This window comes from Limanda limanda, chromosome 6 (assembly GCF_963576545.1).
Source record: "Limanda limanda chromosome 6, fLimLim1.1, whole genome shotgun sequence".
In the NCBI taxonomy this organism is placed as follows: domain Eukaryota; kingdom Metazoa; phylum Chordata; class Actinopteri; order Pleuronectiformes; family Pleuronectidae; genus Limanda; species Limanda limanda.
Window position 1 is genome coordinate 30,430,340 of NC_083641.1, and position 12,146 is coordinate 30,442,485.

The 12,146-nt window shown below is 52.8% G+C and overlaps 1 protein-coding gene across 1 annotated transcript in view; it reads right to left on the reverse strand.

Annotated features, from left to right (window-relative positions):
- Positions 1-10,754, reverse strand: part of col4a4 (collagen, type IV, alpha 4) — a 29,807-nt gene extending 19,053 nt beyond the window's left edge. Inside the window, 3 exon segments of the mRNA XM_061073809.1 lie at positions 1,527-1,598; positions 10,573-10,615; positions 10,708-10,754. Of these exon segments, the coding sequence (XP_060929792.1) occupies positions 1,527-1,598; positions 10,573-10,615; positions 10,708-10,754 (162 nt within the window).
- Positions 10,755-12,146: the final 1,392 nt, after the last annotated feature.

Consider the following 12,146-nt stretch of genomic DNA (forward strand, 5'->3'; position numbering starts at 1 on the left):
TGCCGCATGATGTGTTGCTTTTTGAGATCTGTTAGCCTGCTTCACTTTGTCAGGCAGGTTCTATTTAAGGGATTTCTTGACTCAACAGGTCTGGTAGTGATCAGGCCCGGGTGTGGCTAGTGAAATTGAACTCAGCTTTCCAAAGAATGTGGTCAATCACAGTTCATTCATGATTTATCAAGGGGGGGCAATTACTTTTTCACATAGGGCCAGGTAGATTTGGATAGCTTTCTCCCTTAATAAATTAAATTATCATTTAAAAACTAAACTGCATTTTGTATTTACCTGGGTTATCTTTGTCTAATATTAAAATTTGTTTGATGATCTGAAACATTTAAGTGTGACAAATATGCCAAAAAATAAGAAACCAGGAAGGGGGCAAATACGTTTTCACAGCACTGTATGTGTGTCTGTGAGAGTGTGGGTGTGTGAGTGTGTGTGTGTGAGTGTGTAAGAGTGTGAGTGTGTGTGTGAGAGTGTGTGAGTGTGTGTGTGTGAGAGAGAGAGTTTGTGAGTGAGTGAGTGAGTGTGAGAGTGTGTGAGTGCGTGTGAGAGTGTGTGTGTGTGAGAGAGAGTTTGTGAGTGAGTGAGTGAGTGTGAGAGTGTGTGAGTGAGTGTGAGAGTGTGGGTGTGTGAGTGTGTGAGTGTGTGTGTGTGTGTGTGTGTGTGTGAGTGTGTGTGAGAGTGTGTGAGTGTGTGAGTGTGTGAGTGTGTGAGTGTGTGAGTGTGTGTGTGAGTGTGTGAGTGTGTGTGAGAGTGTGTGAGTGTGTGTGAGAGTGTGTGAGTGTGTGAGTGTGTGAGTGTGTGAGTGTGTGAGTGTGTGTGTGAGTGTGTGAGTGTGTGTGTGAGTGTGTGTGTGTGTGTGTGTGTGTGTGAGTGTGTGTGAGAGTGTGTGTGTGTGTGTGTGTGTGAGTGTGTGTGAGAGTGTGTGAGTGAGTGTGAGTGTGTGTGAGAGTGTGTGAGTGTGTGAGTGAGTGTGAGAGTGAGAGTGTGTGAGTGAGAGTGAGGGTGTGAGTGAGTGAGTGAGTGAGTGAGTGAGTGTGAGAGTGTGTGTGTGTGAGTATGTGTGAGTGTGAGTGTGTGAGTGAGTGTGAGAGTGAGAGTGTGTGAGTGAGAGTGAGGGTGTGAGTGAGTGAGTGAGTGAGTGAGTGTGAGAGTGTGTGAGAGTGTGTGAGTGAGTGTGAGAGTGTGTGTGTGTGAGTATGTGTGAGTGTGTGTGTGTGAGAGTGTGTGAGTGAGTGAGTGAGTGAGTGAGTGAGTGAGTGTGTGAGAGTGTGTGAGTGAGTGTGAGAGTGTGTGTGAGTGTGTGAGTGTGTGAGTGAGTGAGAGTGAGTGTGTGTATGTGTGAGAGTGTGTGAGAGTGAGTGTGTGTGTGAGCGTGTGTGTGAGTGAGTGAGTGAGAGTGAGTGTGTGTTTTACGAGTCGACAGTGAAGGGGTCACAGGTCTGTTAATCAGGAAACTGTCTGCAGCTGTGATGATGTCATGCTGCAGCTGAGCTCTGATTGGTCGCTGGGCTCAGTCTCACCCTTGCTCCTTTGGCTGGAAAGCAGCTGCAGGTGGAACAGTCCCGCCCACTGCACGGCTCGGACCGGTCGCCCTGGAAACCAGAGGAAACACAAGCATCATCATCCTGTGACATCACTTCAGATATTTATTTGAACATTTCTGTGGATTCTGCAGTTTTTCTAATCATGATGATGTCACCACATCTGATGACATCACATTTGGACGATTTGATGGAGCAGTGATGGAGCAGTGATGGAGCAGTGAAGGAGCAGTGAAGGAGCAGTGATGGAGCAGTGAAGGAGCAGTGAAGGAGCAGTGAAGGAGCAGTGAAGGAGCAGTGAAGGAGCAGTGAAGGAGCAGTGAAGGAGCAGTGAAGTAGCAGTGATGGAGCAGTGATGGAGCAGTGAAGGAGCAGTGAAGGAGCAGTGATGGAGCAGTGATGGAGCAGTGAAGGAGCAGTGATGGAGCAGTGATGGAGCAGTGATGGAGCAGTGAAGGAGCAGTGATGGAGCAGTGAAGGAGCAGTGATGGAGCAGTGAAGAAGCAGTGAAGGAGCAGTGAAGGAACAGTGATGGAGCAGTGAAGGGGCAGTGATGGAGCAGTGAAGGAGCAGTGATGGAGCAGTGATGGAGCAGTGAAGGAACAGTGAAGGAGCAGTGAAGGAGCAGTGAAGGAGCAGTGAAGGAGCAGTGAAGGAGCAGTGAAGGAACAGTGAAGGAGCAGTGATGGAGCAGTGAAGGAACAGTGAAGGAGCAGTGAAGGAGCAGTGAAGGAGCAGTGAAGGAGCAGTGATGGAGCAGTGATGGAGCAGTGAAGGAGCAGTGAAGGAGCAGTGAAGGAGCAGTGATGGAGCAGTGAAGGAGCAGTGAAGGAGCAGTGAAGGAGCAGTGAAGGAACAGTGAAGGAGCAGTGAAGGAGCAGTGAAGGAGCAGTGAAGGAGCAGTGATGGAGCAGTGATGGAGCAGTGAAGGAGCAGTGATGGAGCAGTGAAGGAGCAGTGAAGGAGCAGTGAAGGAGCAGTGATGGAGCAGTGAAGGAGCAGTGATAGAGTAGTGAAGGAGCAGTAATGGAGCAGTGATGGAGCAGTGATGGAGCAGTGAAGGAGCAGCGATGGAGCAGCGATGGAGCAGCGATGGAGCAGCGATGGAGCAGTGAAGGAGCAGTGAAGGAGCAGTGATGGAGCAGTGAAGGAGCAGTGATGGAGCAGTGATGGAGCAGTGATGGAGCAGTGAAGGAGCAGTGATGGAGCAGTGATGGAGCAGTGATGGATCAGTGAAGGAGCAGTGATGGAGCAGTGATGAAGCAGTGATGGAGCAGTGATGGAGCAGTGAAGGAGCAGTGAAGGAGCAGTGATGGAGCAGTGAAGGAACAGTGATGGAGCAGTGATGGAGAAGTGAAGGAGCAGTGATGGAGCAGTGATGGAGCAGTGAAGGAGCAGTGAAGGAGCAGTGAAGGAGCAGTGATGGAGCAGTGATGGAGCAGTGAAGGAGCAGTGATGGAGCAGTGATGGAGCAGTGAAGGAGCAGTGATGGAGCAGTGAAGGAGCAGTGATGGAGCAGTGAAGGAGCAGTGAAGGAGCAGTGAAGGAGCAGTGATGGAGCAGTGAAGGAGCAGTGAAGGAGCAGTGAAGGAGCAGTGATGGAGCAGTGAAGGAGCAGTGAAGGAGCAGTGATGGAGCAGTGAAGGAGCAGTGAAGGAGCAGTGAAGGAGCAGTGATGGAGCAGTGATGGAGCAGTGAAGGAGCAGTGATGGAGCAGTGAAGGAGCAGTGAAGGAGCAGTGATGGAGCAGTGATTGAGTAGTGAAGGAGCAGTGATGGAGCAGTGATGGAGCAGTGATGGAGCAGTGATGGAGCAGTGAAGGAGCAGTGATGGAGCAGTGAAGGAGCAGTGATGGAGTAGTGATGGAGCAGTGATGGAGCAGTGAAGGAGCAGTGATGGAGCAGTGAAGGAGCAGTGAAGGAGCAGTGAAGGAGCAGTGAAGGAGCAGTGAAGGAGCAGTGATGGAGCAGTGATGGAGCAGTGAAGGAGCAGTGATGGAGCAGTGAAGGAGCAGTGAAGGAGCAGTGATGGAGCAGTGATGGAGTAGTGAAGGAGCAGTGATGGAGCAGTGATGGAGCAGTGATGGAGCAGTGAAGGAGCAGTGATGGAGCAGTGAAGGAGCAGTGAAGGAGCAGTGATGGAGCAGTGATGGAGCAGTGAAGGAGCAGTGAAGGAGCAGTGAAGGAGCAGTGATGGAGCAGTGATGGAGCAGTGAAGGAGCAGTGATGGAGCAGTGATGGAGCAGTGAAGGAGCAGTGATGGAGCAGTGATGGAGCAGTGAAGGAGCAGTGATGGAGCAGTGAAGGAGCAGTGATGGAGCAGTGATGGAGTAGTGATGGAGCAGTGATGGAGCAGTGATGGAGCAGTGAAGGAGCAGTGAAGGAGCAGTGATGGAGCAGTGATGGAGCAGTGAAGGAGCAGTGAAGGAGCAGTGAAGGAGCAGTGATGGAGCAGTGAAGGAGCAGTGATGGAGCAGTGATGGAGCAGTGAAGGAGCAGTGATGGAGCAGTGATGGAGCAGTGAAGGAGCAGTGATGGAGCAGTGAAGGAGCAGTGATGGAGCAGTGATGGAGTAGTGATGGAGCAGTGAAGGAGCAGTGAAGGAGCAGTGATGGAGCAGTGAAGGAGCAGTGATGGAGCAGTGATGGAGCAGTGAAGGAGCAGTGATGGAGCAGTGATGGAGCAGTGAAGGAGCAGTGATGGAGCAGTGAAGGAGCAGTGATGAAGCAGTGAAGGAGCAGTGATGGAGCAGTGATGGAGCAGTGAAGGAGCAGTGATGGAGCAGTGAAAGAGCAGTGATGAAGCAGTGAAGGAGCAGTGATGGAGCAGTGATGGAGCAGTGAAGGAGCAGTGATGGAGCAGTGAAGGAGCAGTGATGGAGCAGTGAAGGAGCAGTGAAGGAGCAGTGAAGGAGCAGTGATGGAGCAGTGAAGGAGCAGTGAAGGAGCAGTGATGGAGCAGTGAAGGAGCAGTGATGGAGCAGTGAAGGAGCAGTGATGGAGCAGTGAAGGAGCAGTGAAGGAGCAGTGAAGGAGCAGTGATGGAGCAGTGAAGGAGCAGTGAAGGAGCAGTGATGGAGCAGTGAAGGAGCAGTGAAGGAGCAGTGATGGAGCAGTGAAGGAGCAGTGATGGAGCAGTGATGGAGCAGTGAAGGAGCAGTGATGGAGCAGTGATGGAGCAGTGAAGGAGCAGTGATGGAGCAGACAGAGTTCAGACGGCAGCAGAAGCAGTTTCTCTGTTTTCCAGACGATGAGGAATGTAAACACGCTGCAGGGAAAAGATCTTTGAGATTCTCAGAGCAGACGGCTGAGTGTGTGTTTGTGTGTTTGTGTTTGTGTGTGTGTGTGTGTGTCTGTGTGTGTGTGTGCATGTGTGTTTTTGTGTTCATCAGATCGCGTCAGTGAGGATCATGCTTCACATTTTCTGACCCACAAAGTCTTTGAAGCCGTTTGAATGAGAACAGATGTGAAGCAGCTTCTGTTCATCAGATACAGATCCAACCAGCTGTGTGTGTGTGTGTGTGTGTGTGTGTGTGTGTGTGTGTGGGTGTGTGTGTGTGTGTGTTCCCGTCATATAATTAAACATGGACTTAACTTTCTAAACTAATAATTATTATTATTATAATTACAATAATAATAATACCATTTACTTCAACCTCTTCTTTTAATACTCTGTCTCTCTGAAGATAATATGTGTATTTCTTTGTTAAATCACTAAACCATTGGGACTTTGACTGGAGTAAAGTAACTGAGAGACTCTGTGTCCTCTCGGACTCTGTGTCCCCTCGGACTCTGAGTCCCCTCGGACTCTGTGTCCCATCGGACTCTGTGTCCCCTCGGACTCTGAGTCCCCTCGGACTCTGTGTCCCATCGGACTCTGTGTCCCATCGGACTCTGTGTCCCCTCGGACTCCGTGTCCCCTCGGACTCTGTGTCCAATCGGACTCTGAGTCCCCTCGGACTCTGTGTCCAATCGGACTCTGTGTCCACTCGGACTCCGTGTCCCCTCGGACTTCGAGTCCCATCAGACTCTAAGTCCCCTCGGACTCCGAGTCCCCTCGGACTCCGTGTCCCCTCGGACTCCGAGTCCCCTCGGACTCCGTGTCCCCTCGGACTCCGTGTCCCATCGGACTCCGTGTCCCATCGGACTCCGTGTCCCCTCGGACTCCGTGTCCCCTCGGACTCTGTGTCCAATCGGACTCTGAGTCCCCTCGGACTCTGTGTCCAATCGGACTCTGTGTCCACTCGGACTCCGTGTCCCCTCGGACTTCGAGTCCCATCAGACTCTAAGTCCCCTCGGACTCCGAGTCCCCTCGGACTCCGTGTCCCCTCGGACTCCGAGTCCCCTCGGACTCCGTGTCCCATCGGACTCTGTGTCCCCTGGGACTCTGAGTCAGGTCCCTGTTGGTGCACTGGCTGTTTTTGTTTCTCCGGCCGCAGACGGTGAGTTTCCCAGAGCGGGTGGGGGTGGGTGGGGGGGGGGGGGGGGGTGTTTGTGCAGCCGCCACATTCCTGCAGCGTTGTGTCAACGAGGTTATCAGTGAGGCGTGGAGGCGTGGCCATCGCTGCAGGAATGTGGCTATCGCTCCATCTGCTGCCTCCACTGTTCAGAGAGTCTGCACCATCATCTGTCCCCGTCTGCCCTCAGGCAGCCTGCATCCATCCTGCATCCATCCTGCATCCATCCTCCATCCATCCTCCATCCATCCTCCATCTATCCTCCATCCATCCTCCATCCATCCTCCATCCATCCTGCATCCACCCTCCATCCATCCTCCATCCATCCTCCATCCATCCATCCTCCATCCATCCTCCATCCATCCTCCATCCACCCTCCATCCATCCTCCATCCATCCTCCATCTATCCTCCATCCATCCTCCATCCATCCTGCATCCATCCTGCATCCACCCTCCATCCATCCTCCATCCATCCTTCATCCGCCCTCCATCCACCCTCCATCCATCCTCCATCCATCCTCCATCCATCCTCCATCCACCCTCCATCCATCCTCCATCCATCCTCCATCTATCCTCCATCCATCCTCCATCCATCCTGCATCCATCCTGCATCCACCCTCAATCCATCCTCCATCCATCCTTCATCCGCCCTCCATCCATCCTCCATCCATCCTCCATCTATCCTCCATCCATCCTCCATCTATCCTCCATCCATCCTCCATCCATCCTCAGAGAGTCTGCACCATCATCTGTCCCCGTCTGCCCTCAGGCAGCCTGCATCCATCCTGCATCCGTCCTCCATCCATCCTCCATCCATCCTCCATCTATCCTCCATCCATCCTCCATCCATCCTCAGAGAGTCTGCACCATCATCTGTCCCCGTCTGCCCTCACGCAGCCTGCATCCATCCTGCATCCATCCTCCATCCATCATCCATCCATCCTCCATCCATCCTCAGGGAGTCTGCACCATCATCTGTCCCCGTCTGCCCTCAGGCAGCTTGCATCCATCCTCCATCCATCCTCCATCCATCCTCCATCCATCCTCCATCCATCCTCCATCCATACTCAGACAGTCTGCACCATCATCTGTCCCCGTCTGCCCCAGGCAGCCTGCATCCATCCTGCATCCATCCTGCATCCATCCTCCATCCATCCTCCATCCATCCTCCATCCATCCTGCATCCACCCTCCATCCATCCTCCATCCATCCTCCATCCATCCTCCATCCATCCTCAGGGAGTCTGCACCATCAACTGTCCCCGTCTGCCCTCAGGCAGCTTGCATCCATCCTCCATCCATCCTCCATCCATCCTCCATCCATCCTCCATCCATCCTCCATCCATACTCAGAGAGTCTGCACCATCATCTGTCCCCGTCTGCCCTCAGGCAGCCTGCATCCATCCTCCATCCATCCTCCATCCATCCTCCATCCATCCTCCATCCATCCTCCATCCATCCTCAGAGAGTCTGCACCATCATCTGTCCCCGTCTGCCCTCAGGCAGCCTGCATCCATCCTCCATCCATCCTCCATCCATCCTCCATCCATCCTGCATCCACCCTCCATCCATCCTCCATCCATCCTCCATCAATCCTCCATCCATCCTCAGGGAGTCTGCACCATCATCTGTCCCCGTCTGCCCTCAGGCAGCCTGCATCCATCCTCCATCCATCCTCCATCCATCCTCCATCCATCCTCCATCCATCCTCCATCCATCCTCCATCCACCCTCCATCCATCCTCCATCCATACTCAGAGAGTCTGCACCATCATCTGTCCCCGTCTGCCCTCAGGCAGCCTGCATCCATCCTCCATCCATCCTCCATCCATCCTCCATCCATCCTCTATCCATCCTTCATCCATCCTCCATCCATCCTCAGAGAGTCTGCACCATCATCTGTCCCCGTCTGCCCTCAGGCAGCCTGCATCCATCCTGCATCCATCCATTCATCCATCCTCCATCCATCCTCCATCTATCCTCCATCCATCCTCCATCCATCCTCAGAGAGTCTGCACCATCATCTGTCCCCGTCTGCCCTCAGGCAGCCTGCATCCATCCTCCATCCATCCTCCATCCATCCTCCATCCATCCTCCATCCATCCTTCATCCGCCCTCATTCCATCATCCATCCATCCATCCTCAGAGAGTCTGCACCATCATCTGTCCCCGTCTGCCCTCAGGCAGCCTGCATCCATCCTCCATCCATCCTCCATCCACCCTCCATCCATTCTCCATCCATCCTCCATCCATCCTCCATTCATCCTCCATCCATCATCCATCCATCCTCCATCCATCCTCCATCCATCCTCAGAGAGTCTGCACTCGCACCATCATCTGTCCCCGTCTGCCCTCAGGAACCCTGCATCCATCCTCCATCCATCCTACATCCATCCTCCATCCATCCTCCATCCGCCCTCCATCCATCCTCAGAGAGTCTGCACCATCATCTGTCCCCGTCTGCCCTCAGGCAGCCTGCATCCATCCTGCATCCATCCTGCATCCATCCTCCATCCATCCTCCATCCATCCTTCATCCGCCCTCCATCCATCCTCAGAGAGTCTGCACCATCATCTGTCCCCGTCTGCCCTCAGGCAGCCTGCATCCATCCTGCATCCATCCTCCATCCATCCTCCATCCATCCTCCATCCACACTCCATCCATCCTCCATCCACCCTCCATCCTTCCTCCATCCATCCTCCATCCATCATCCATCCTCCATCCATCCATCCTCCATCCTCCATCCACCCTCCATCCATCCTCCATCCACCCTCCATCCACCATCCATACATCCTCCATCCATCATCCATCCATCTTCCATCCATCCTGCATCCACCCTCCATCCATCCTGCATCCATCCTCCATCCATCCTCCATCCACCCTCCATCCACCCTCCATCCATCCTCTCCACCCTCCATCCACCCTCCATCCGTCCTCCATCCATCCTCCATCCATCCTCCATCCACCCTCCATCAATCCTCCATCCATCATCCTCCATCCATCCTCCATCCATCCTCCATCCACCCTCCATCCACCCTCCATCAATCCTCCATCCATCCTCCATCCATCCTCCATCCATCATCCATCCATCCTCAGAGAGTCTGCACTCGCACCATCATCTGTCCCCGTCTGCCCTCAGGCAGCCTCCATCCATCCTCCATCCATCCTCCATCCATCCTTCATCCACCCTCCATCAATCCTCCATCCATCCTCCATCCATCCTCCATCCACCCTCCATCCATCCTCCATCCATCATCCATCCACCCTCCATCCATCCTCCATCATCCATCATCCATCATCCATCATCCATCATCCATCATCCATCATCCATCCATTCATCCCTCCTCAATCCATCCTCCATCCACCCTCTGTCCATCATCTCCACTCCATCTGCATCCACACCATCACTGTCGTCCACTCATCCCCTCTTCTCCCCCCCTCCCTCTCTCCATGACTCTATGCTGCCACTGGTTGGCCGAGCCGACAGCAGGGAAGCTGATTGGCTGTTGCTCACAGACAGACTGAACCCGATGACCCCGGTGGGACAGAGAGAAAAGTCTAGACAAGAAGACAAACTTTCTACAACGGTGCAGGGACATCTCATCCCTCCATCACTGATCTCTGTAAATCAACAGAAGACCTGAGGTCAACCAGGTCTGATCCCTGTGGGACACAAGGATCAGAGACACACCAGAGAACTCGGTTCTCTGGTGTGTCTCTGATCCCTGTGGGACACAAGGATCAGAGACACACCAGAGAACTCGGTTCTCTGGTGTGTCTCTGATCCCTGTGGGACACAAGGATCAGAGACACACCAGAGAACCGATGGTTCTCCAGAAACAACAAAGTGACCCCAGAGAACATCAGCAGCACATAGAACACGTTGAACCCTTCAGAATCCCCGTCCTGGGGTCGTTGACCTCCACCAACCAGAGCAGCTTCAGTCCTAACACTTGTTTCAGACTCATGTGAGGTCACTGGGACCTTTGACCACTGAAATCTAAAATGTTCATATTTGGGGACAAAGGACAACTGGTCAAAATTTGAAGAAATTCTCAAAAGGGACACGTGAGATTTCACAGAAACCAGAAGGACTCCCGGTGTGTCTGTTCAGGAGGTCAGAGGTTTGTTGTGTGAGGTCACAGCGACGTTGACCTTCGACCTACAGAATCTCATCAGTTCATCTCTGAGCCTCTTGAAGGACCCTGCAGTGAACTTCCTCTGGAGGCCGAGGAGCGTGAGACCCGACAGCTCCAGCAGTTTGCCTCTTCCAAGATGTGGTTTTCCTCAGGAACTGTTCCCGTTCTTCATGAGGACAACGTCCAGAACCTTCAGCCTCTCAGGGAGAAGCTCCTCCTGCCTGACGCTGCCCACCGAGGAGCAGCTTGACTTCAGAACCTCAGGATGAAGCTCTGCCTCCTCCACAGACCACGGAGAACTGAACATTTATATTTACGTTTTGATAAGAATGGATATACGGATGGACACAAACGTAACGCTTCCGGACACGTGGCGTGAAGGGAGCGGAGGAATAACAAAGCCCAATGAAAAGAGAGAGAGAGATGAACTTACTCCACGAGCGGCTGGGGGGGCTGTCAGGATCATCAGGAGGCAGCTGAAGGGGGGGGGGTGAAGAGGATGATTATTTATGAGAAAACATGTATATAATATATGTATTATTTATAAGTCCACATGTTGATTTTCTGCATTCACCAGAGCAAGGTGAAGGGGGCGTGGCAGGAAGTCGGCAGCATCTCGTCCCCTCGCTCGGAGGAAGTCCCGCCCACGACACAGCCCTCACTCTGACTCCACCCCTGGCAGTTTCTTCAGCCAATGAGGACGTCCCGATGCTGCAGCGCCAGTGGTCGTCCTGCAGCGACAAAAGAGACAAACTGAAGACACAGAGTTCGTCCTCTGGGGAGAAGGAATCAGAGGCTTCTTCATGTAAATGGTTCTGTATTCACACAGAACGGTTCTAGTGCTGACGACTCAAAGCTCGTTACAGTTTAACATTCACACACACGTTCATACAGAGCGTCTCTGAGCAGCTCTGGATGCTGGAGGAGCAGCTCGGGCTTCAGCCTCCGGCCCGAGGTCGACCGCTCTCCCCCTCAGCCACAGACGCCCTCATGTGTTCCCTCTCCTGCAATTAACTGACCTGACATGAAGTTTCTACTGAGTCGTTAGTGAAAGTGTTGATGTCATCAAGTGTTAAAGACCCACAGACTCTGAGAGGAACTAGAATCACGTCCTCTGGGGCTCCGCCTCCACCAGACTCTGCAGAGTCTGGGGCTCCGCCTCCACCAGACTCTGCAGAGTCTTCATGCTGATGACATCTGAAGTAGAATCAGTTCTTCTTTCAGTGACAACTCGTCACAGATTAACGATTCAGGACACACACGCCTGGTGAGTTCCCAGTGAGCAGCTGATTGTTGGGAGACGGTCACAGAGTGGGACAGACAACCTGAAAACATTACACCTCCTGCCACTGGGTGGCGCTGGCACAGAGACATGAAGCCACTGCTCCACCAGCAGCACCAGTCGCTGGGCTCAGAAATGTTGTGGCTCTCCACTTGGTACCATCATGGTTCCTCATCACCTCCTGGTGTTCACCAGAACTTTCTGTTATTCCTCCTTCAGCCACCAGGTGTCCCCAGACCGTCCCCCCACTCCTGCTGCTCTGGCACTGACACACCGCTTTTCACTTCCTCTGGATCCTCGCTCTGTTTTCTCGTTCAACTCGTGACACAAACTTTGTTTTTGTTGTTTTGATGTCTGAGTTGTGATGTTTCCAGGTCGTTTGTGCGTCTGCTCCACTCCGGTGAACGCCACGTCCCACGAGGGAGTTTCTTCAAATTCACAAATATTAACTGGAGCTGAAGGATGAACTGATAAGAATTCGGCGGACGAAGGTCAAAGTCACATGACCTTTGGTTATGGTGAACACAATATTTCAGGATTATCTGAATTTCATTACATGAGACACAAACATACAATGAGACTCAATGGAGACCCAAATAGAATTTGGAGGTCAAAGGTCACTGTGGCCTTGACTGATCTGGAGACATTTTGATCTAGAACCATGTTCACAGAAGCTGGAGGAATATGACCTCAGTGCGTCCACTGATCAGCCAATGGGAGAGAGG